Source organism: Lynx rufus, unplaced genomic scaffold (genome assembly GCF_022079265.1).
Source record: "Lynx rufus isolate CCGP_SWC_20201006 ecotype Redwood Valley unplaced genomic scaffold, mLynRuf1.p SCAF_23, whole genome shotgun sequence".
In the NCBI taxonomy this organism is placed as follows: Eukaryota; Metazoa; Chordata; class Mammalia; order Carnivora; family Felidae; genus Lynx; species Lynx rufus.
The window spans coordinates 2,575,073-2,599,531 of NW_025814838.1; the positions used below are offsets into that span (position 1 = coordinate 2,575,073).

The 24,459-nt window shown below is 43.9% G+C and overlaps 1 protein-coding gene across 7 annotated transcripts in view; it reads left to right on the forward strand.

Moving 5' to 3' along the window:
• Window positions 1–24,459, forward strand: part of XPO6 (exportin 6) — a 102,474-nt gene that overhangs the window by 12,728 nt on the left and 65,287 nt on the right. For all 7 annotated transcript variants that reach the window (XM_047087410.1, XM_047087408.1, XM_047087407.1 and 4 more), the window contains exons 2-4: window positions 17,394–17,484; window positions 20,761–20,873; window positions 21,673–21,870. In XM_047087410.1, the coding sequence (XP_046943366.1) occupies window positions 17,394–17,484; window positions 20,761–20,873; window positions 21,673–21,870 (402 nt within the window). The remainder of the gene's footprint in view (window positions 1–17,393; window positions 17,485–20,760; window positions 20,874–21,672; window positions 21,871–24,459) is intronic.

Below are 24,459 nucleotides of genomic sequence, written 5' to 3' on the forward strand. Positions count from 1 at the left end.
CCGTTTTTTTTGCCATTGAATGATGTTGTGTGGACAAGTGTGTTTAGCCTAATTCATATAATGCTGTCCCTTTACCCCAGTTAGAGATAGCTTGCCTTTTTTTTGCATGGTTGTTAGAAGAAATCTATGTTGCTGAAGTTCAGTAACTCAATTAGGATATCTTTTCGTGTGGATTATTTTTTTTTGTTGTTATCATTTTGCCCTAGAACGTGGTATGCCTGCCTTAAGGCATAAGTTCCCTAATGTTGGCTATTTTAGATTTCTAGTGCTTGGTACTAATACTGTAGTAAACACATTGAATACATCTTTGTCCACTTTGTGAGATAGTAGGATAAATTTCTAGAAGAATTGTGGGGCAAACCGTGTATTTAAAAATTCTGGTAGATGGTGCTATTCCTACAAAATTATGAGTTTCTACTCTCATTAATGGGATACTTCCTGTTTTCCTATCTTCCAGCCAACCGTTAAAACTTTTTAATGTGAGAGGTGAAAATGGCATATCAGGAATTACATGTGGGATCCTTTCTTTGTAAGTGAAGTGGAACATCTTTTGATATTTTATTGCCATGTGCATTTTTTCCCATGTCTGCTGACCATTTTTGGTCTCCAGATCTTTGTACATTTTTCTGTCGGGTCAGCCAACAATTAAAAAGAATGTAATTTGGCTGAATTTTAGAATCGATAAAATTATGTTTGGAATGGCTTGCACATTTGGTCGATGGCTCTCATGCTGCTGATTTTAGTCAGAATAAGAGCACTAACATTTCACATATACTAATATTGTAGACCTGACTAACATGATTGTCTTAGTGATGGGACTGTGTAATCTCATCATTTTCTAAACTTTTGTCTGATGATCCATGTGGTTAAGACAATATTCTTCCCCACTTGGCTTCATGTTTGTCATAACATAACGTAAGAACAAGTTTAATTGTAGGAAAGCAATTCCATTGCCAGAAAGCTGCGGAGCTCACCTTGGTGAAGAGATTTTTCTGGTAATCATTTGTTAACTGGGTTTGTGAACCAGAGTGTGAATTTAGAATGCTAAAGGATATATGAAGTAATTTCATAAGGGAGTTTACCAGTCATGCTTAGGGTTTCTCTATTTTCTACTGAGATTCCCCTAATGGCAGAGAACACCTATACCTGGTTAAAGGAAGGTACCTGTCCTGGGGCTATAGGTCATAGCTGCTCTCTGTGAATCTGAAATGTCTTGAATCTCTTGGGTTGACTTTAAACATATACTGTTTAAAAATCAATGTATGTATTCTTTCTTCCTTCCTCTCCTCTCTCCCCACCTTTCTGGCCTCCCCAGTCTTCACAAGCAAATTAAAGACCCAGGCACACACATTATCTTTGAGGATAACACCAGGTGGCCTTCAGCTCATTTTGCCGTGGGGACGACTGGTCTGTTTCTAGACCTGTGTGGACAGACATGCTTTGCTGAGAAGTGCTAACAAATCCCATCCTCGTATAACTGTAAAGGAGACTTCTTACGAAGAGAAGAAACTTAAGGCTTTTAAAGACCTTGGAGAAATATCAGAAGACATTTTGAGAAAAAGAATCCCCTTTTATACCTTGATAGTGAACAGATTGAAAGTGAAAGGACTTTGCGTGGACCGCTTTTATCGGCACACTCCATAGGACCCTTGATATTTAACACTTGTGGTTTTGATGATTGTCGGTGACCTTCAAAGCCTTTGATAAGTCATTTTTTTTTTTTTAAAGATGTGTCTTGCAGTGTCTAGAACAAGTTACCTAGCTGGCTAGTGAGTGGCCCAGCTGACCTCCTAGCTCAGTGCAGCCTGTGGGTTCTTTACCATTCAGGGTTGTGACTAGGGCGTTATAAAAGTCTTCACTACTTTATGGAAGATAATCCCCCAAAGAAATTCAACTCACGGAATTGGTAGTGCAAATGAAAAGATAAGAAGTTAAAGTTCTTAGGAAATAGAAGTTATGGATAAATTCAAGAGTTGAATGTTAAGTTTGGTGTCTTGGATTCACCATGCCCTAGGTGTAGAAAGAAAGGAAAGCAGTTCATAATACTGGTGGCGTGCTAGGCCTCTGAAGATCCTGCTGATGATGTAAGGAAAGTTGAAAAGACATTTAATTTCAGGTGTGAAGTCTGTGCACGGATGTGTGTGTGCTTTGTAATACTTTACCCAAATGGAAAGTCGGGAGGTGAGTTTGGGGAGTTGCTTGTGATAGAGTTGCAAAATAATTGGGAACTCATCTGGTCTACAGTTATTGAATGTGAGGGTGGCAAAGGGTGAAGAAAAGTTCTAGAAGTTTATAACTTCTGGAAGTTTGTAACTCTGGATGAGGAGATGTGCATGCCAACAAATGATTACTGTCCTGGGGGATAAGTGCCAAAATAGAGCCTTGTAAGAGGTACACCTGTACTTTAAAAATAAAATAAAAACCCTGGCCAAATTGGAGAGTTGTAACTGGGAAGGCTTCCGGAAGGAGGTGACACCGGGGCTAGGTTTCAGAGCAGAAGGAGGAAGTCACTAGGCAAAGAATTTGGGGCTTGAGGCGCAGAAGCAGAAGGGCCATTTCGGGCAGATGGAGCCACAGCTACATGTGGAAGAGGGGTCAGTTCACAGCAACGAAAGCTTTGAAATGTTGAAGAACAGGACGCCCGCCTGGCAGCGCTGGTGATTTCTGTGACGACTGCGACTCCAGAGGCTTTTATTTAGTTCGTGACGAAAGGAGCCCTGTGCTTTTGTACAGCCCAGGAAATTATTCACGTACATTCTGCATTCTGATTTTAGAGAAAGACAACCAAGGATTTATGTATTTAATTGAAACATTGTATTTGGAAGTAATTTTAGACCAGAAGGGTTGCACAAATAGTGTGTGGGGCTCCTGTGTGCTTTTCTCCCGTGGGGATTTACTTTTACACAGAGCTGTAGTCATCCAGCCTTCCAAGATCTGTGGCCAGTGAGTTAGGTCGGTTTCTGTAGCGTCTTCTTTCTTGTACCATTTGGTAATTGAAGTAGGTGCTGGTGCTGTCACAAAGGCTTCTCTGCCACCTTTTGATTTTGCTTAGTCAATTGTTTTTCCCTGACGGTAAAAAGGACTTTGAACTCTGTTGTAGACTATTGTGATAAGTACAAAATAGATAAGAGTTCACCATCCTCGGATTCAACCTCTCGGATTTTGTTTCCTTCTAGTCTTCTTTCCTATGTACTTTTTATTTATTTTTTAGAATTAAAAAAAATTTTTTTTAATGTTTACTTATTTTTGAGAGAGAGAGAGAGACACAGAGAGAGAGAGAGACACAGAGAGAGACAGACTGCAAGCGGGGAAGGGGCATAGAGAGACACAGACACAGAATCTGAAGCAGGCTCCAGCCCCTGAGCTGTCAGCACAGAGCCTGATGCAGGGCTTGAACCCACGAAGTGCGAGATCATGACCTGAGCCGAAGTTGGACACTTAACCAACTGAGCTACCCAGTCACCCCTCCTATGTATTTTTTAAACATGGCTGAGATCACGATACTGTAAATGCACTTTTTTTCTTCTTTTTGCATGTAATGTTATAGTAGAAGTGGTTTTCCAAATCATCAAATACTTCATAAGTATTTACAGAGGCTGTGTAATGTTGCATTGCATGGATTTTTGGGCAGTTAGATTGTTCCATTTTTTTTGCCATTGTAAATAATATGTGATTCATGTTTTTGCAAAGAGCTTTTTCTGTATTTCAGAAAATTGCCTTAGGCTAGATTCCCAGAAGGACCCAAGGGTATGAAGATTTTTTAGTAAACCTTTTATTTTTAACATAGTTTTAGATTTAGTATGTACATGTTTAAGGTACGTCATCAGATATTTTCTGGAAAGTTTATACCAGTTTATTCTTCCTACCAGCTGTAGATAAATACACTCCTTGGCATTGGGTAGGCTTAAGAAAATTGTTGCAAATTTAATAGGTTAAAAAACGGCTTCATTGTAATATATTGTTTGGGGTGGAAGGGTAAGAAAAGTTATCACCAACTTCGATTTTTGTCTGGTTTTTTTTTTTTTTTTTTTTTTTTTTTTTTTGCTACCTACATTCTTCCTTATTTTTGTCTCTTTATAGGACTTATAGGTCACATTTATAGGTTTATTTAATGTTTACTTATTATTTACTTAAGCATCCTTTGTAGTTATTTTAATGTATTAGAAATGGTGCCTTAACATACTTTTTCCCCATAGCCTTAAGAGTTTTCCCTGTGTGTGTGTGTGTTAAAATAAACATGAAATTTACCATTGAAAAATGTACGACTCCGTGACATTAAGGTAGGTATGTTCACTGTGTGCCGCCAGTGTCCTCATTCCTAGTTTGGTGCGCGTTCGAGCAGTTGTCCTGTGTAACCTAGGTGGCAACGGTATTGGAGCACATTCTTCTGAGCTCTGGCTTCCCCCTCTCATTTTTTCCTTCCCCCAGGAGGGATGTAGTTCCTGATTTGTTTATGATGGGTGCACTGGGGAGAGCCCAACACCATTGGCCCACATTTCCCAGGTGTGAGGTCACGGCATCAGAACCCTCCTAGCTTTGTCCTTGGACTTCTCACCTGCTTATCCTCAAGAGAAGCTTGTCTCCTGCCACCTCGTCCTGCCTTCCTATTGTTGCTCGGCCTGGCTGGATCAGGTCAATTCAGGATGGAAAGGAGGAGGCATTGCAGCTTTGCAAGTCATGAAGAGGATATTGGACTTTGATCGCACTCGGTTGCTTGAGACTGTAGCAAGCGATAGACCTGGGCGGGAGAAAGGAAGTGATTATGCCCCTTCAAATCCCAGCAGGCTGGAATACAATCTGGAGATTTTTGCCAAAATGAAATAAATGTTATTTAAACTGTTATGTAACATGCCAGTTCTGGGACACCTGGGCAGCTCAGTCGGTTAAGCGTTCGACTTCAGCTCAGGTCATGGTCTCGCAGTTCGTGGGTTCAAGCCCCGCGTCAGGCTCTGTGCTGACAGCTTAGAGCCTGGAGCCTGCTTCAGATTCTGTGTCTCCCTCTCTCTCTCTGCCCCTCTCCCACTCACATGGTGTCTCTCTCTCTCTTTCAAAAATAAATAAACATTAAAAATAAAATGCCAGTTGTGTCTGGGAATAATTCAGGATGAAGGTGGTACAGGTTTTACAAGACTTGCTCTTAAACAGTTACAGGTAGTACGAGCAGCTGCCATGGATTCTTTATGTATGAGTTGTAGTGTTACTTGGGATTTTAGATTTGCAGCACGCATATAGTGGGCCTGTTAACTTCACACTCATTCGTTGCCTGATTTCATCCCATGCGAGGTAATGCCAGCTCACTCATCATACTTACAGCCCTAGAACTCGCTGTCCTCCTTTAAATTTTTTTTTTTTTAACATTTATTTTTGAGACAGAGACATAGCATGAGCAGGGGAGGGTCAGAGAGAGAGGGAGACACAGAATCTGAAGCAGGCTCCAGGCTCTGAGCTGTCAGCACAGAGCCTGACGCGGGGCTCGAACCCACGGACTGTGAGATCATGACCTGAGCCAAAGTTGGACACTTAACCGATGGAGCCACCCAGGCGCCCCTCGGTGTCCTCCTTTAAAGGATAGAGGAGCTGTCACTGGGAGAGGGCTCTGGTGGCCCTGCTCCAGGGCCTTCACTTGACCAGTAGCTGGTCGACTTTGGGCAAGATACTCTTCATTTTCCTCCTCTGTATGTTGAGGTTGGACTTGCTGTTCTCTGGGGTTTGTATTTCTCTCTTAAGATTCTGTGGTCCTGTTTTAGGAGTTGTTGATAGTATGCCTTGTGTTGATGGTCTCGGCATCTTTTGGATTTAATTGACTAGGCATGCAGATAAAAATATCCATCCTCCTGGGATATGTACCTGGGAAAAAGAAGCAGATGGAATTGTGACGAGAGAGCCTATTTTGGGTTGTATTACTCATTTATTTTAGACAGTTTCTTGCCGAATAACTATTCTTATCACTTGCTTTTTTGGCTGTGTAATTGAAACCTTCTACTGTAATATAAATAAATAAGCATATAACTTACATGTGTTTTAGCTCCTAGTGGGATATGTTTGTTGCCCAACCAGCAGATGCAAAATTTTTAATGCCTATGCTATATCCTATCCTTGTTCACAAATGATGTGTGCTGGTATAACCCTGGCATCTGAGAGGTTGATGAGTCCCTTTTGCCTGTCATATCCTTTTCTTGCTTTCTCTTTCCTATTTGCCCAGCCCGCTGGGAGCACTGAAGAGCAAAGTTGGAGGGGTACCAATCCAACAAATGAAGTTTTTTTTTTAATGTTTATTTGTTTATTTTGGGGGGGGCAGAGAGAGAATCCCAAGTAGGCCTCATACTGGTAGCACAGAGCCAGGACGTGGGGCTCGATCCCACGAACCATGAGATCATGGGCCAAAATCAAGAGTTGGACATAGGGGCACCTGGGTGGCTCAGTCTGTTGGGCATCCGACTTTGGCTCAGGTCATGATCTCATGGTTTGAGTTCAAGCCCTGCGTCAGGCTCTGTGCTGACAGCTTGGAGCCAGGAGCCTGCTTTGGATTCTTTGTCTGCCCCTCCCCTGCTCATGCTCTGGCTCTCTCTTTCAATAATGAATAAACGTTAAAAACAAAAAAAAAAAAAACACAAAAAAAGAGTTGGACACTAAACCGACTGAGCCACCCTGGCACCCTCAACAGATGAAATTTTCAAAAACTTTCTATTTGGAAATAATTTCCAACTGACACAAAGATTGCAAAGAATGAGTAGTACAAAGAAAACTCTTTTACCCTTTATCCAAACTCTGCCAGTGTTAGCATTTTGCCCTGTTTGCTTTATTATTTACAGTTTCTCCACGTATGTATGTACACAGGTTCTTTGGCTGAACTGTTTGAGAGTAAGTTGTCTACGTCATGGCCCTTTGACCCTATGTAGTGTATTTTCTAACGGGTGTTTTCTTACGGAGCCACAGTGCAGTTAGCAACTTCAGTTAATGTAACATTGATTCAGTACTTTCATCAGATCTGCCATTGGTATTCCAGTTTTGTCCTTTGGCCCAATTATGCCCTTGTAGTATTTTTCCCTACTTTGGTGCAGGATCTAGCCTTAGAATCGAGTATCGCATTTACTAGTCATGACTCGTTAATCTCCTTTAGATTTGTTTTAAATTTTGGAAACCAGTGCCCCTGTCCATTAGTAGCTAATTGGTGGTTCTTGTTTTACTGTATTGTCCAGTATAGTACATGGATAGGTTTTCCCAGCATTAAAACATACTGTCCTCTCTGTACAAGATGTTTCCTCTAACTGGTCCCCAGGGGGACAGACAATGCTGCCTCCACCTTCTCACTGCCACAGTGGGACCAGTTGGGCTTTCTGGCCCAGATGCCTGGCCGTTTTCCTGCTTCTACCTCCCAGTCCTCAGCAGTAAACAGACCCCTTTTGTTCACGGGAGAGACAGAATCTGACCCAAACCCGAGAAATACTGTGCAAACCCAAAAAATACTGGGAGGTATTTTTTGCCATTGATCAGCTTGATGGTAGCTTTAGACTAAAGCAGAAAAGTACCTTTTAGTGATTAGAATTACGTTTAGATGCGGCTAAACCATATGTTTTAATCAAATAATTATCTATATGACGGTATTATACAAAGTTATATCTGTAGTTACTCCCAAAGGGCGAATATTTTCAAAGTTAAGCTGTAGGCAACAATGAGGAGCCCTTCTGAGGCAAACGCAGAACTTCATTAAAAAAAATTTTTTTTAAACGTTTATTCATTTCTGAGAGAGACAGAGAAAGAGAGGGAGAGAGAGAGAGGAGCAGAGAGAGGGAGACACAGAATCCGAAGTAGGCTCCAGGCTCCGAGCTGTCAGCACAGAGCCCGACGCGGGGCTCGAACTCATGGACTGCGAGATCATGACCTGAGCTGAAGTCGGATGCTTAACCAACTGAGCCACCCAGGCACCCCATGCAGAGCACCAATAGTTAGTTCCAGACATGTGTTCGTGGAGTCATGGTAAGTGCAGCTGCTCTGGCCTTGCTCTCCTGGAACATGGTGCGTCTCCGTTTCTTTCCTGCAGTAGAAAACCGTTTTTCCTGCAAATTCTGTACATAATTTTTTTTTTTTTTTTTACGTTTATTTTTGAGACAGGGAGAGACAGAGCGTGAACGGGGGAGGGTCAGAGAGAGGGAGGCACAGAATCCGAAACAGGCTCCAGGCTCCGAGCTGTCAGCACAGAGCCCGATGCGGGGCTCGAACTCACGCACTGCGAGATCATGACCCGAGCCGAAGTCGGACGCTCAACTGACTGAGCCACCCAGGCGCCCCTGTACATAATTTTTGAAGTTAATCACTGCACTGCACATCTGTAGTCCCAGACAACCCCTCTTCTTAGCGTTGCCTCTACTTTCCCGTCACAGATGGGCTAAGGGACACCCGGACTCGGGCACGGATGCGGCTGAGTTGGGAGACGCGGCTTGCGGCGCGTGCCAGCTGCGTACGTGTGAGCCAGGCACTCGGCACCCCCGGCCTCAGCACCTGCGCTTCTGACGGCTGGACTTCAGAGGTCCAGCCGGTTTCAACAGTTTGCTTTTAGAGAAGTAAAGCGAGATTTCTACTCATTAGGATGTGTTTAGGGTTTTTTTTTTTTTTTTTTTTGTTTTTTTTTAGGATAGTATCTGCCATTTGAGACACACAGAGCAGAGACAGGAAAGGAGGGAGAAGACCTGTGAATCCCTCCTGACCAGGGCTTCCTCTCCAGGCTTTCCTGCTTTCTGGCTTTTTGAGCCGAGTGACTTCAGAGGGGCCACATAGATGTCACGTTGTTGATTCCCGTCGCACATTCTTTTAAGCTGCTTATTCCGTCTCATGCTCTGACAGGCCTGAAGGCCAGAGGGCCTTCTTTCCTCATCTGTTTCCTCTTCCGTGAAGAAGAGTGTAAGGGAGAAGGAGTGTTCTCTTCAGAGTCGGAACACCCACGGTAATCCTGTTAGCTTCTGAGAAAGTTTGTAAGAGATTGAAATGTCTTCACTAATGGCATCTGTTGTAACGCATCAGGTATGCCTCGCATACTTTTGAGCCTTGGTCAGAGGCTAGTGCGGAATCCTTGTTCTCAGAAACCTTTCTATACAGGCAAATAGAGTGATAGCATTGTTCTGGATATGCCACAGGATATTTGAGTGGGACTCTGGGATGCCGGTCCTCATGTTTCTGGGTTTGGCGGCAAGGAGGCCATGAGCCCAAGTGCAGGAGGCTCATCTGAGTCACCTCCTTGGAGGAACATACTGGGAAAGGTGCCAGGAAGCTTGATAAAAGCTTCTTGAGAAAAGAGTCATTTTTTCCCCCCTGGTATTGATTTTGTAAAAAGATTATGCTTCGGTGGGGGTGGGGGGCATTTTAGAGGCAAGTAGATAAAACATTACAAATTTTAGGTGGGGTTTGAGAAACCTGCCATGTACGTGTCTTAAGTTAAGGACCAAGCACCATATTATCCGCTTTGGGTCTCAGTGTCTTTTTAAGATGAATGGTTAGCATTCTCCCTTTTTTCCAGAAATGTTTATTGAACGCATGTGAGTCCGAGGCCTTAAAGGGGGAATTTTAAATAGTCACGTGTATTTTAAATTCGGAAGGATTACCAGTATTCCTGAGAAACTAAAAGTGATACTGTCTCCTTGTTCCTTTTTTTCTCCTGAATTCGGACTGTAAGACATTTGAGCACCAGTCCATGCTGGATGTGGTAGAAAATACAAATGTGTTAGGCAGAGTGTCTTCCCAGGCATTTTATGTTCTGCTTATGGAGAGGCCCACTACCTATGAAGTATTAGCAGTGACAGATGGGGCTTTCAGCCCTTTATTCCTGGCATTATGTTCACCGTGTGCTTTACACAGATTATTTAATCCTTAGAACGATCCCATGTGTTAGGTTCTCTTATCCCCAGTTGTGCACAAGAGGAAAAAAAGCGACAGATTAAATAACTAGGCCGAGGTTGAGGTGCATTTGGGCTCAAACCTGAGGAATGCAGTCTCGGAACCCGTGCGCTTGAATTGTGCCGTGCTGAACTGACCAGAGAACAGGGCCATGGGCAAAACTGTTGGTACTGATTGCAAGAGATAAAAACACGAGGTACACACAGCGAAGGGAGCCATGCTGTGAACTTTCATTTTGTAAGAAACGTCATGAAGGTAGAGCTATGAATTGCAGACCCAGGAGCAGGTGCAGGATGGGAGGAGACACTTGCTGGGGAGACCATGCGTGCTCAAAATGGAGGGATGGCTTCCTGTGGTGAGTGATGGTGAGTCAGGCGTGCTTTCCTCCTTTCATCCTAGTAAACTCTGCATTCTTCAAAACCCAAAACGCATGTTCTCTGTGAAGCCTTCCTTCTCTCCCTCAGAGTTCGTTCCCTTGGGATCTGGAAGCCATTTATACATCTGTCACTACTAGATCTCGTAAACCATCCTATTCCACTTTTTTTTTTATCATAGGCTCTCCCCTTCTCTCCCCCAGGCTACCTCCAGTCCCTTGAAGTCAGGGGGTCAGTCAGTCTTGTTCATCTTAGTCTTATCGATATTCATCTCCGGGGCTTAATGCAGAGTCAGTTACTTGGTGAGCATTGGGCTTATTTGTTTGTTGAATGAATGGCTGAGTTTCTCAGTCCAGATTCAAAGGCCCTTTAAAGCTAGATTTAGAATAATTGGGACAGAGAATCCATGTTTAGAAGAATTCATCTGGTGGTGAAGCACAGATTGGTTTGGAATTGGGAGAGCCGACATCAAGGCAACCAGGGAAGAGAAATTATAGTAATCTAGGCAGGAGGGGATCAGGGCCTATAGAAGTGATGAGGGAAAAGGTGCAAATCTGAAAGACAGTGTAAAGCAAGAACCAGGTGGCCTGGTGATCTTAGAAGATATAAGGAAGAGTCAAAGATTTCAGATGATGTGATCCTTCCCGTTTCAAGTTTTCCTTGTAGTTAGGCGATTATGGGTGTTGGTTGACTTTGCTGTTCCTTAATAAATGAGTCAGTAGTAGGTAGGTCTCTGAACCACTGAACCGTGAGCAGTGCAATAAAAGGAACAGATAAAGTCAGAGCAGGCACAGCTGAAAGCTCCTCCGCGCTGCAGATTTTTAACTCTCTGTGGAACAGAAAACTTTATTTTAGATAGATACATACACTCCGAGAGAGTTTTCTGAGCCAGGTTTATTTTCTCATCCTGCCTCAGGGTTTTAGTTTGCTACTGACGTAAGCCGAGGAAGTCTTGGGGAAGTATACACAGGCTTTTGGGATTGTAATCCTTCATGCTGTCCCCCTAACAGCTCTGAAAACATAGGTGATGGTTCCCAGCAATCCAGGAGTCTCCCACTCAGACCTGACCTTCTGGCCCCCAGTTGCTCTCAGTAGTTGTGCTGATAGAGGAAAAAACACAACTTTTAAACTCACTGGCTGAAAATAACAACCTGAATGCTAAAAATAAGTATGCCATTAAGTTTTTTAAATGGTGTATGTATACTTGCAGAAAAGTGCACAAATCCTAATGTGCATCCTGTGTGCTAACACTCAGATCAAGAAAACAATGTTACCAGCATCTCAGAATCCCTCTTCCCCAGAGGTTACCACTGTTCTGATTATTTTGCTTGTTTTAAAAATTAACATACAACGAATAATGAAGAGTGTTTTGGCTTCTTTTCACTCAACGTTGTGTTTGTGAGATTCATCCATGTTGTTGCATGTGGCGATATTTATTCATTCTTATTGTCTTATAATATTTTCCTGCTGAATGAACCACAATTTATCCATTCCACTGGTGATACTTATTTGGGTTCTTTTGGCTTTTTTGGATATTATGAATAATGGTGCTGTGAACATTTGTGTACAGTTTTTTTGATACACGTGTACCAATTTCTGTTCGAGTTCTCAAGGAGTAGAATTGCAGGATCATAAAGGAAGCATGTGTTCAGCTGCCAAGGGTTTTCTCTCTTAAAAAAGTATTTTAAATTCCAGTATTGTTAGTATACGGTGTTACATTCGTTTCAGGTGTACAATAGAGTGATTCGGCACTTCCGTGCATCACCCGGTGCTCATCGTGACAGGTGCCCCCCTTTATCTCCGTCGCCTGTGTCACCCAACTCCTCATGCACCTCCCTTCTGGTAATCAGGAGTTTGTTCTGTATAATTAAGAGTCTTGTTTCTTGGTTCTCTCTTTTTTTCCTTTGCTCATTTTTGTTTGTTTCTTAACTTCCACATAGGAGTGAAATCATGTATTTTTCTCTGACTGACGTATTTCACTTGGCATCATACTCTCTGGCTCCATCCGTGTCATTGCAAACGGCAAGATTTCTTTCTTTTTTATGGCTGAGTAATATTCCATACTCCTCCATACCGTTTTCCACAGTGGTTACACCAGTTTGCATTCCCACCAACAGTTCATGAGAGCTCCTCTTTCTCCGTATCCTCGCCAACATCCCTTGTTGCCTGAGTTGTTAATGTGAGCCATTCTGACAGGTGTGAGGTGGTATCTCATCGTGGTTTTGATTTGTGTTTCCCTGATGACGAGTGATGGTGAGCAGCTTTTCATGTGTTTGCTAGCCATCTCTGGCTTCTTGGGAGAAATGTCTGTTCATGTCTTCTGACCATTATTTGATTGGATTGTTTGTTTTTTGGGTGTTGAGTTGTATCAGTTCTTTATATATTTTGGATGCTAACCCTTTATTGGACATGTCACCTGCAAATTATCTTCTTCTGTTCCGCGGTTCAGCCACTCTCTGAAGTGGTTGTGCCAGTGTATGCTTCACCGGCAGCAGTATGTGCATGTTCTAACTGCTCAACAGCCTTACCGACTCTTGTTCTTGTCCTTTTAATTTTAGCCGTTTTGGTAGATGCATAGTGCCGTCATGGTTTGAATTTGCATTTTCCTGACAACGGATGAGGTTGAGCACTTCTTTTCTGTATACGCTTAACATTTGTTATTTTTTATTTTTTATTTTAGAGAGAGTGCAAATGGGGGAGAGAGAGGCAGAGGGAGAGAAAGAGAGAATCTTAAGCAGGCTCCATGCTCGGTGTGGAGCCCGATGTGTGGCTCGATCCCGTGACCCTGGGATTATGACCTGGGTGAAATCAAGAGTAAGATGCTCAACTGACTGAGCCACCCAGGTGTCCCTGAATAGGCTTTTTGAATACCTTCTTAGAATTAACTATTTGTCAAAAAGTTGAATCCTTTGTTTTTCCTTACTGATTTGTACTCTAAGTCCTCTGTTGGAAATATCTTTTCCCATTTTGTGGCTTTCTTTTGCGTGCTCTTCCTTATGCCATTTGATGAATATTCTGATTTATCAATCTTTCCCTTTGTTTAGTGCTTTTATGTGTCCTTTTCAAGGAATTTTTCCCTACCCCAAAGTCGTGAAGATGCTCTACGTTATCTTTTAGAAGCTTTATTGTTTTCTCTCTCACATTTTATATCTGTTGTCCAACTGTAATTGTTTTGTGTGAATGTGTCTTACTTGGTTTTAATTTAATCTTGTCTTTCCTTAGTTCTTCGAGATCCGGATCTTACATCCCAAGCACAAGCTGGGAAGCAGTTGGGTGTATTGAGTCCTGAGTGTGCTTCATAAGTTAGTCACTACAGGGCTCGAGTAGTCTTTGGGAATTGGAGCCTGCTCTTCCTACCACATCATGGCACGTGGGTTTTGTTTTATGTCCTTTGTTCCTTCATTACTGGAAAGTGAAGTCTGCACGGAATCTTACCACTTCCTTACTTGCCTTTAATCCCTAAACCCACAGCAATCTGGATTTTGACTTCATCCCCTCCTTGAAACATCTGGCAAAGGTTCCAGTAGCCTTCTTGCCAGTCGGGAGGAATTCGCCAATATCCTTCGCGCTCTCTGCCGGTCTTGAACCTATCTTTTCTGTCTTTACATCTCTGTTCTGTGTATATGACTTTGATCTCCTTTTTGTCTCCTGTAAACTTTTACATAGTTTCATTTTGAAATCCAGTTGGAAAAGCCTCATTAGAGATGTTTGGACAAAGCCGGTAAAGCCTGAGGACATGAATCTCCAGTTTCAAAGGAGGCCTACCACTTCAATTTTTTGTTTTGGTTTGTTTTCATTTGGTATTTAAGACCAAATAAAAATGATAGCGGCCATAACTATGAATTAGGTAATTCTTTAGAGTTTACATAGTAGCTTTACGTGGGTCGTTGTGAGGTAGGTGTTAATATTGCTGTCGTAGAAGTGATTGAAAATGTAAACAGCATGCTATTTGTTTTTATTGGCAAGCTCCTGGTGATACTACTGGGTTAGGTTTTGGAGTTTGGTTTTTCGTGTAACCGTCACTCGGTGGGGAGCTTCCATCCTGTGATCCATGTGGATGCTTTCATCTGCCCACTTTTCTGTGGGAAGGTTAGCTTGGGTTTGGGCAGTGAGGGTGGATGGGACCGGGAGTGGAGTTAGAGGTGCGTTCTTTGGAGAGACTGTCCTGAACTTGTCTCAGCAGCATTTAATACAAGGCTGGTGATTGTCAAGTTCACAAACTTGTCCCTGAAGAACCAGTACAAATTAGACCTTGGTGGTGGTTTGCCTCAATGTGCTGAGCTCGGGTGTTTTCTATGATCTACCCTGAAATGATTCACTACAAGAAAAAGTTGTGGAGCAGGTGTGATTTGAAGATGTGTCCTTAATTTTCAAGGACCCATTTTGACTCCAGAGGAACTACTGATTTATTTTTAACTCAATAGATGACCTAAGTTCAACAGGTATCTCTTAACTTATGTTAAGTTTTGTTTTTTGCCAGTAAGTTAAATGGTGAGATTTTCCTTTGATTCTTTCAGATCTTTTCCACAGACTGTTTTTATTTATTTATTTATTTATTTATTTATTTATTTATTTATTTATTTAAATTTTTTTTTTCAACGTTTATTTATTTTTGGGACAGAGAGAGACAGAGCATGAACGGGGGAGGGGCAGAGAGAGAGGGAGACACAGAATCGGAAACAGGCTCCAGGCTCTGAGCCATCAGCCCAGAGCCCGATGCGGGGCTCGAACTCCAGGACTGCGAGATCGTGACCTGGCTGAAGTCGGATGCCCAACCGACTGCGCCACCCAGGCGCCCCACACAGACTGTTTTTAAAACAACAAATTTTTTTTTCTTTCACAAAACATTTTTAAGCTTGTTTATTTATTTATTTATTTATTTATTTATTTATTTATTTATTTTGAGAGAGAGGGAGGAATCAGGGGAGAGGCAGAGAGGGGGAGAGAGTCCCAAGCCAGCTCTGCACTGTGAGCACAGAGTCCGATGCAGGGCTTGAACTCAGGAACCGTGAGATCTGTGACCTGAGCTGAAAACCAAGAGCCTGATGCTCAGCCGACTGAGCCACCCAGGTGCCCCAACAAATCTTTTTTTTTTTTCCCCCGAATCAAATGGGTATACCAAGTCGATTTATGAAACAGATCAAAGCATTCTTTTACTTACATCAATTCATTTTAAGAATTTGAATATTTAGCATTTACTTAGAAAGCGAGAACAGTGAGATGTTTCGATCAACACAAAAAGTTGAAAACAGGTTAAAAAAGATCGTGGGCTATTTTAGTCTGACCTTCTGGTTATTTCTCCATTTGAAAAAAAAATGTGTGTGTATATGTACGTACACACGCACACACACACACACACACACACACACACACATTTAAGTAGGCTCAATGCCCAGTGTGGGGCTCAAACTCATGACCCCAAGATTAGGTCACGTGTTCTACCGATTGAGCCAGCCAGGCCCCCTAAAATACGTAGTTTTTAATAGCTTAATTTGCAGGGGCACCTGAGTGGCTCAGTTGGTTAAGTGGTTGACTCTTGGTTTTGGCTCAGGTCACGATATCATAGTTCGTGAGTTCGAGCCCCGCATCGGGCTCTGTGCTCACGGCTCGGAGCCTGCTTCGGATGCTCTATCTCCTCTCTGCCCCTCCCCCCCCCAGTCGTGCTCGCTCGCGCTCTCTCAAAAATAAATGTTAAAAAGAAAATAGCTTAATTTGCAATCCAAGGATATTTTTCAGTTGAACTGATGCATCGGTTTGAAAACAGAGTAAGAGGGGCCAATCCTGATCATAGCTGTAAACTTCAGACAAATCCCAAGTGCTATAACTATTGTACGGTAATTCCTCACTCAGCGTGCCATTATGACACATCACGCAGCCGTTCACGTATGACTGCGGTATGGGAGGGACAGCCGTGCCTGGCACTGCTTGAACGTGACCCCTGTGTGCTCTGTGGTGTGCTTGTGCATGCCAGTTGATGTGGACGGGCTGGTGTAAGCCTGACTCGGCCCCTGTAATTGGTACCAGGCCCAAGAAATGCCGGTGTTGCCACAGAGGTGGCCCCAGTTCCTCGGGGTCTTCAAAAGTCGGTTGCCAGGTGGAGGCCTCTGGTAACATTACAGATTGATTACATAACACATTTGAGTGTGGGCTTGCTTTAAAATGCAATTTTTATCATCGGCTCTTAACTGTGGGGACAGTGGAGAGGATATGGAGGAGGGGGGAGCGGGGAGACTAGAATGAAGAGATAAGAAATCAGAACTGCTCTTGGCTCTTGATGGTCTCTGAGTACGTAATGCCAGCGCAGATTCAGAAGTGGTCTAGGAATGCTCGCCTTCCCGCAGATGGGCAAGTGAAGGAGGGCGGGCCCAAACTCATTGCTGCAAACGATGCCCCTACATGAGTGGGAGAAGAGGGAGTGGGCTTGGAGCCCCAGACGGAAGAGGGAGACGGTGGGCTCTGGGGCTGAGAGCACCTCCCCTCTCATTCTCCACCTGAGCGGTTCTGCCCAGCGGTTGCCTGTCTGTGGGTCCGTGGCTGGGATGTGCTGATTGGGGGTTGCTGCTCAGTGTGTTTCCTAGCTGCCTTCGCCTTAGCCTCTGGTGGCTGCTCATTCGAGATGGAGAGTTGTCAGAACGTGTGGCTCCTGAAGTGCCTTCAACAACAACCCCCAGGAATCCATGCAGCAGTTTGATTGCAGTTGTTGTGAATCAAAATATGGCTAATTGTTTAGACTTGGGGCAAATGTATAGTTGACAGGAAGTCTGTAGGGAGCCCTGACCTTCTCCCTGGGTCTCTTCTGCCTATTCAGTCAGGGCCAGGGGCTGGTAATTTGCTTTCGATATACTTCCAGAATTAAGTTTTGAGTCATTTGTTCCCTTTGCCTTAGCATAAATAATTGAAAATCGATTGCACGGTAGCATGGATATGTAGAATACACTCAGAATTTGGGTTTTGAGCCAGCTGGGAAATTCCCTTCAGTTTTTCTGAATCCCATGTATTTGAAGAATGTTGAAACGATGTTTGAGGAAGTAAATTACTATTGCTGTTGAATGTGACCTGGAGGGAACTGAGGAAAGTAGAACTGGAGACACAGTTACTGATTTTTTTTTTTTTCCTAAATACCTTTGTTAGGCCTCTGAAGAAGCCTCCCTCAGGGCATTGGAAAGTCTGATGACAGAATTCTTCCACGATTGTACAACCAACGAAAGAAAACGTGAGATAGGTAAGTGAAGTGCTGAGCTTCGCCAAGAGTCCTTTCAAACACAAAGTGTGTGGTGAGGAGGAAGGAGTCGGTTGCCTGGGCTGGTCAGGCCTGCTTGTTTCCCCTTAAATTTTTGGGTCTTTTTTGGCTCTTGTTTTGCTGGTCGGTGGCGTCTGTAAATCAAGGGCATTGGTTCACGGAGGCCGCCATAATCCACGGTGATGGGTTCTCTCTGGCCAAGTGTGGAAAACCCCTCCTGCCGCTCTCTTCTTAATTTCAGCAAAGTTGAACTTCTGTCACAGAAGCCCGTGACTGTTACCTTAAGAAAACAGCTCCTATAAGTGTCAGAACGACATGGTTTTGGTGTGTAGAAGTCCAATCCAAACCTTATCTGGTGCCTAGAGGTCCTTTATGTAACTGGTATTCCCTTGGGGGCTGCTGCTACATCTTTATCTGTATGATTGTCTCCCCCATTCTGCAAGTTGTGATGAATAAAGGCTTCAAACAACAGAGATGAAGATATAATTACCTTGGGTCTCCTGGGAACCTCAGCACCTTCTAGAATTTCCTTTTGAATTTCATATTCATTTACATGAGCATTATCCATTGAAGCGCACTGTGAACTGTCAGATCTCTGCCTCAGAGACATGCTGCACTGTGGTCCTAGAGCACTCTTTTCCCCCCTCTGAGTCCTCACTTAACCCCTGAACTTGAAAATGGAAAATGTTTTCTTCTCTGTCGCAACCTAAAAGCTTTTCCCTCGGATGTTTGACTGCTGGGTAATAACTTTACATTCATTGTTTTCACCTCCAGGGAGGCCTTTTTGCGTGTCTCTAGGACTCTGGAGGCCCATTTCTCTGCCCCACTTGGCTTCTCTAAGTCATGTTGGCCAGTTGGGTGTTGTGGCTGATTTCTGCCTTTGGTCCAAGGTTTGACTAAGGTCTGGATTTCCAGGTAGCCAGTAGACCTTTGGCTGCAGCCCTTTTTCTCTCGCTTTCTTTGAGCATCATATCAGCTTCCGGTAGTTGAACTTCTTACTTTTACTTTTTTTTTCTTTTTTTTTTTTTTTAATTTTTTTTTTTTTTCAACGTTTATTTATTTTTGGGACAGAGAGACAGAGCATGAACGGGGGAGGGGCAGAGAGAGAGGGAGACACAGAATCGGAAACAGGCTCCAGGCTCTGAGCCATCAGCCCAGAGCCTGACGCGGGGCTCGAACTCACGGACCGCGAGATCGTGACCTGGCTGAAGTCGGACGCTTAACCGACTGCGCCACCCAGGCGCCCCTTACTTTTTTTTTCTTAATGCTTATTTATCCTTGAGAGACAGAGTGTGAGTGGGGGAGGGACAGAGAGAGAAAGAGAGGGAGACACAGAATCCGAAGCAGGCTCCAGGCTCTGAGCTGTCAGCACAGAGCGTGACGTGGGGCTCGAACTCACGAACCGTGAGATCATGACCTGAGCCACAGTTGGACACATAACCAACTAAGCCTCCCAGGCGCCTCTTTACTCTTCTACTTTTAAACTTGGTGCTCTCTTTTGGGCCTGCCCCATATATGCCTGTCTTTTCTGACGGAGTGTCTATAGAGAACCAGAGCTTTCATAAACAAGGGATCGTTGTTAGTTTTGTGCTGCCAAAGTACCTTATACTTAACAGTAAAAATACAACTGGTGATTTTTACCAAAGCAGGTGAAGGATCTTTCTCTTACATCAATCTGCTATATCCCAACACTAATATCTTTGAAGTCCTATTTTTAGCTTATAATTGAAGTTGTTTTGGTCTTTCTCTCAATTAAAACAATTTTTCTTTAAAAGTATTTATTTATTTTGAGGAGGGGAGGGACAGAGAGAGAGGGAGAAAGAGAATCCCAAACAGGCTCCACACTGTTAGCACGGAACCCGATGCAGGGCTCGAACTCACACACTGTGAGATCATGACCCGAGCTGAAGTCAAGGGTTGGACCCTTAACTGACTGAGCCACCCAGGCACCCTGGGTTTTCTCTCAGTTTTTGGTTTGCCAAGCAAATATTGCTCACCTTCAGTGTTCATGAATTTAAAGTGGAACCTCTTAACTAAACTTGTATTCTAATCTGATTTTAAAATAGCTTTAAATAACCAGATACTACAAATGTCTAATTTAAACACAGGCTAAGGAGAGTCTCCAGGGGTTTGGTTCTATATGGTGGGTGTGTCTCAGTTGGCTTCTCTTTGTACCTAGTCTTTGGAGCTTTGTTTGAGTGTGTGGGCTGGAACCGCGTGCTTCCTTTTCCATAGTTTAGGATAAACTAACTTTCCTGGTGAGGTGGCGGAAAGGAGGCGCGTTATTAGTACTCTAGAGGTACAGCTGTTAGCAGGGAACCTCAAGGGACAGTCTGGTCATTTTCACAGTGGAGGAAGCCGAAGCATCAAAGAGGAGCAGTGATCCCTCGGAATCAGACTCCATGAGTGAGCAGCACAGTCTCCAGCCCAGCGTTCCTCATTTCTAGCCAGAGCTCGTTCTTTCCAGTTTGACTCCTGCTCTGGGATTCATACAAGCTTTTACTTAACCGTAAGGCTACTACAGTGAGGTCTTCTGCTAGCAGAGCAGTGATCTTAGGGTCCTTCCTGCTTTTCCAGGGGCTTCCTAGAATCTCTGGGGGTTGTTTGCCTTTTATTCATCCTTTTACTCTTCAAAATTTTTCTATTTTTAAACTTCCTTTTTAACCTTTTAAATTTATGTTTGTTGTGATTTATGTGGTAGTTTAGAATGAAACCAAACGAATACCAAATACAGAGAATCAGCCATCTGTAATTCTCTTGCATTTTTTTCCTGTCCTGTGTTTATAAGGTTAGCCTTAATGTTTTCTTGTCCCGCTTCTCTAGCCATCATTTTGTGTGTGTTTGTGTGAACACTGTTGAGTCCTGAGGAAATACATATAGCCTGTAACCCAGAGGAAACAGGTTAACAATTAGCCTTCGTTTATAAGGTAAAATGATACTTTGATCAGTGTCTGCCCACACTTTAGGCTAAGTAAGAACTTTATCATTGAAAGTTTCTCTGCCTCAATTAGTGCCCTTAGGCTATTGGATTGTAGATGGCTGAACACATTGTCCATGTTCATTGTCACCTCAGAGTCAGAAAAATGTTGCACAGTCTGTCCTTTCTATCTCGAAGACGCAGCTGGATTTTGCTATTGTTTTGGGGGCCATTCAATTATATGGAGAGATGTGTGTTTAAAAACCTGATGAGACAGCCCAGCCATGTGTTAATTTCATGTCTTTTTCATAGCCTTCTTTGTTGCTATTTAACTTTTTCAGAGGAGCTTCTTGATAACTTTGCCCAGCAAATAGGAGCCTGGAGACTCTGCCTGTACTTCCTCTCCAGCACCAGGAATGACTATGTCATGATGTACAGTTTAACGGTGTTTGAGGTGAGTTGTCAGATGCCTTTATACTGTTCTGAAAAGTCTTTTGTAGTCACGACGCCAGGTCATTGGCACTAGACTTTAGCTTTGAGGTGCAGCTGACAGGGAAACAGCAGTAGCTCAGCTCAGGGACTTCCTCCCACACGCCGCCCCCGTCAAGATGTCTGGCTTCTGGGGCACCTTTCCATCCTCAACCCAGAAAGGTGAGGCAGGGCTGGTTTGGTAACGTGTAACTTTGCCTTCCACGTCATCATTTAAAAGAGAAAGGTAATGAAAGAGAAACAGTTTGGGAGGAGAGGTGATACCCATAATGCTGTTACCCAGCCAGAAACATTTTCATTTATTTTAACTCTTCCAAATTTTGTCTTCCTGTGTATATCTTTTCTTTTTAACCTAATTATAATCATGTTGCTCATGCCTCTTTGTATTCTGCCCCCCCCCATTTAGCCTTTATATTATATTCCTATATAAGTGGTTATACCATTATTCACCAAGTGGTCCTCCTGTTGTTGAACATTAAAGTTGTTTTCTTCATTTTTTGGTGGCCATCAGAGACAGTGATGTAATAGAAAGTTTTTGCACATGCAGCCTTTTGTTTCTGTGAAGTTATTTAGTGGATCTTTTGAGGATGGGATTGTTGTATTATAGGGTTTGAATATTCCTAGTGCTCTTGTTGCTAAATTGCCCTAAGCCTTTGTTTAAAAGCAGGGTCTTTTGTTTGAGATGATGTAGCTAACCGTTGGATGAAAGCCGGTTATTGTTGTGTACAGATGATTCACTTAGAAGACGTGTATTTGTTTTTCAGAATCTGATCAATAAAATGTGGCTTGGGGTCCCATCTCAAGATAAGATGGAAATCCGTAGCTGCCTGCCCAAACTCCTTTTGGCTCACCACAAAACCTTACCTTACTTTATCCGGAACAAGCTCTGCAAAGTTATTGTTGATATTGGCCGTCAAGATTGGCCCATGTTCTACCATGACTTTTTTACGAACATTTTACAGGTAAGGATATACCTAAGGAAACTTCATCTCATAAACTGTTTGTTTGTAGAAGTGATTATTTCCTTGTCTTGAGGGGGAGTTTTCAGATTAGCATTTTGGAACTGTGGTAGTGAGGTCATCGTAGGACGAATTATCCAACTTCGTGTTCTTGAGACATGTACCTTTGTGCTTGTTGAACGGGGACGGGGGCGGGGGGCGGGTGTGGATAACCCAGTCGCTTTGTTAACCTCATGGGAAATTTTGTTCAGCAAAGATCTGAAAGCCTGTTAGGTCCTGTGCCAGGTGTTGGGGTGCATGGCTGAGGCCTTTGACGGTTACGCTTTAGTAAGAAGATAGCTGTGCAAACGATCATCCGACACTGTGGAAGTGTGTGTGGCGTGCAACGGTGGCATACAGCCTGCAGACCCCAGAAGCTGAGGTGTCCTTAGTGTTGTTGGGTGAGGCGGTGGGGTGCTGGAGTAAGAGACCAGATTGATGGGCTGGGGCCAGGCCGGGAAGGGCCCTGCTCTTGCAGGGGGCTTCAATTTGTAACCTATAGTCCTTCCGTGGGAGCTAATGAAAAGTGTGTAGAAGGGGGGAAGACAGGGCCACATTTTCGTGTTGGAGCCACAACTCTGGAACAGTATGGGGTGTGGATCAAAGAGGGGCGAGGCTGGACCCCTGACGCTGCTGTTGGAAAGATAGGAGCTACCGTGAGGACCTGGCCCCCGGGCCTCTCTGGCGGGTGGAGGCGGGGCACTTAGGAGACCCAGTCAGGAGGCTGTGGTTAGTGACTGGGTGGTGGAGGTGAGGCAAGGGCGGGATCTAGAATACCTTCCCGGTTTCTGGCTCAGATAGCAGATTCTCCAGGCCAGGGGTGAAGGAAGAGGAAATGAGTTGGGGTGGAAGATGGGGAATTCAATTTGGCAGAAAAGGCACTTAATATTTGTGCCCTCCTTCTTTACCTGAGACTTTGGGAGCTGTGGATCTGGGGCTCGGGAAGGTGGTCGGGGTGCAGGTCAGGATTTGGAAGTCATCAGGGCAAAAGGTGGGACCCAAAAGCCAAGCGGGAGATGCCGTTGTTCATTTGAATCCTATGCGGGAGTTGGAAACACTTTCATATTATTGAGGTAGTCACGGGTATACAGGAAATGGGCATTAGGTATCGTTTATAGAATAAAATTCTTTGAAAGTTAGTGTCTCGGTGACTGTAGGCTCAGGATTTTCTAACATTCTGTCTGCTCTTGTTACAAAGAATTAGAAACTAATTCTTTCTTAGCAACTAAGAAAAAATAGAGCATCCTTATTGCTTCTCTCAGACTGCCTCAAAGTGATACAGAAATTCTTCATTCAGTATTGTTTTGTGTAGTGACTCCATTTATCTAAAGGTTTATTGGGTTGATACTGCAAAGGAGATTCATGCATTTACTCAGTAAGTTGTTTGTTGAATACCAGCCGTGCGCTAACTAAACGTGTGGGGAGATGGTAATGAAACAAAACAATGGCTCTGCCTTCTGGAGCTTATAATCTCAAGGAGGAGACATCCGTAAACAATAAACAAATAGACTTATAGGTGCTTCTAAGTGTTATGAAGAAAATTAAATCCAAGGCAAGGAGAAAGAGAGTGTCGGGGGTGTTGTCTAGACGGCGTGATGAGAAGGCTTTTTTTGAGGAGCAGCCATTCGAGTAGAAGCCTGAGTGGAAGTGATGGAGTGAGCCATGTGGGTATCTAGGGGAACAGTGTTGGAGGGAGAGGGAATAGTAGGTGCAAGGACCCTGAAGAATGGCAAGGAGGCCGGCGGGCCCGAAGGGGTAGGACACGAGGGGAGAGGTTTTGCTGGCTCTCTGTGGTATATTTGCCTTCACTCCAAGATGCGGACAGTTGTGGTCACTCTCCACGGCCTCCCTGGAGGGAGACTGCGTTCCTGGGTCGGTTAGTGGCAGGTCCCGTGAGAAGCAGCAGTGGACTGTGAGCCGGAGGCCCCCGGTCCTGCCGGTAGCAGTCGGGGGAGCCATGTTCCCACCCGGCTGGGATCACTACTTTCGATGGAGAACAGATTTCCTGTCAACCCTTGAAATATGATTAATGGTAACAAATGACCGTCTGGAAGAGCGTTTTTTAGGCGAAGTGCTCAGGGAGGTTTAGAAAGGCTAGTTGTTGCCCTCTGTTCTCTACCACTTCCCTCTTTGCACCCGTTCAAAAATGACTCCGTTTACCTCATGCAGCCTTTGTGACTTTGGAACGCCCCATAGCAGAAAGAGCAGCGAAGGGGGCAAGCGGGTGTGGGGTCTGCGTCTGTTGTCACAAATCATCTCTGGGTTTCGCCGCTCCTTCTGCTTCCGGGAGCCTCCTTTTCCTTCTCTGTAAAACGAGAGGATTGGAGTAAGTGATCTCTCAAATCCTTCCACTTGTAGTAACGCTCTGCTTCTTCTCATTTATCCGTACGAAGCAGTCAGTGGCGTGAAAGCCACGTCAAGAATAATGGTGCTCCGCTGCAGACGTGTCTGGTAGTGATAATAAAGTAAGCTTTTCTTCAGGTAGAGAGCTGCCCAGTTCTGGAACCATCCTCACCATCCTCCGATCCTTTGAATAAGCCATCTCTAAGAGGT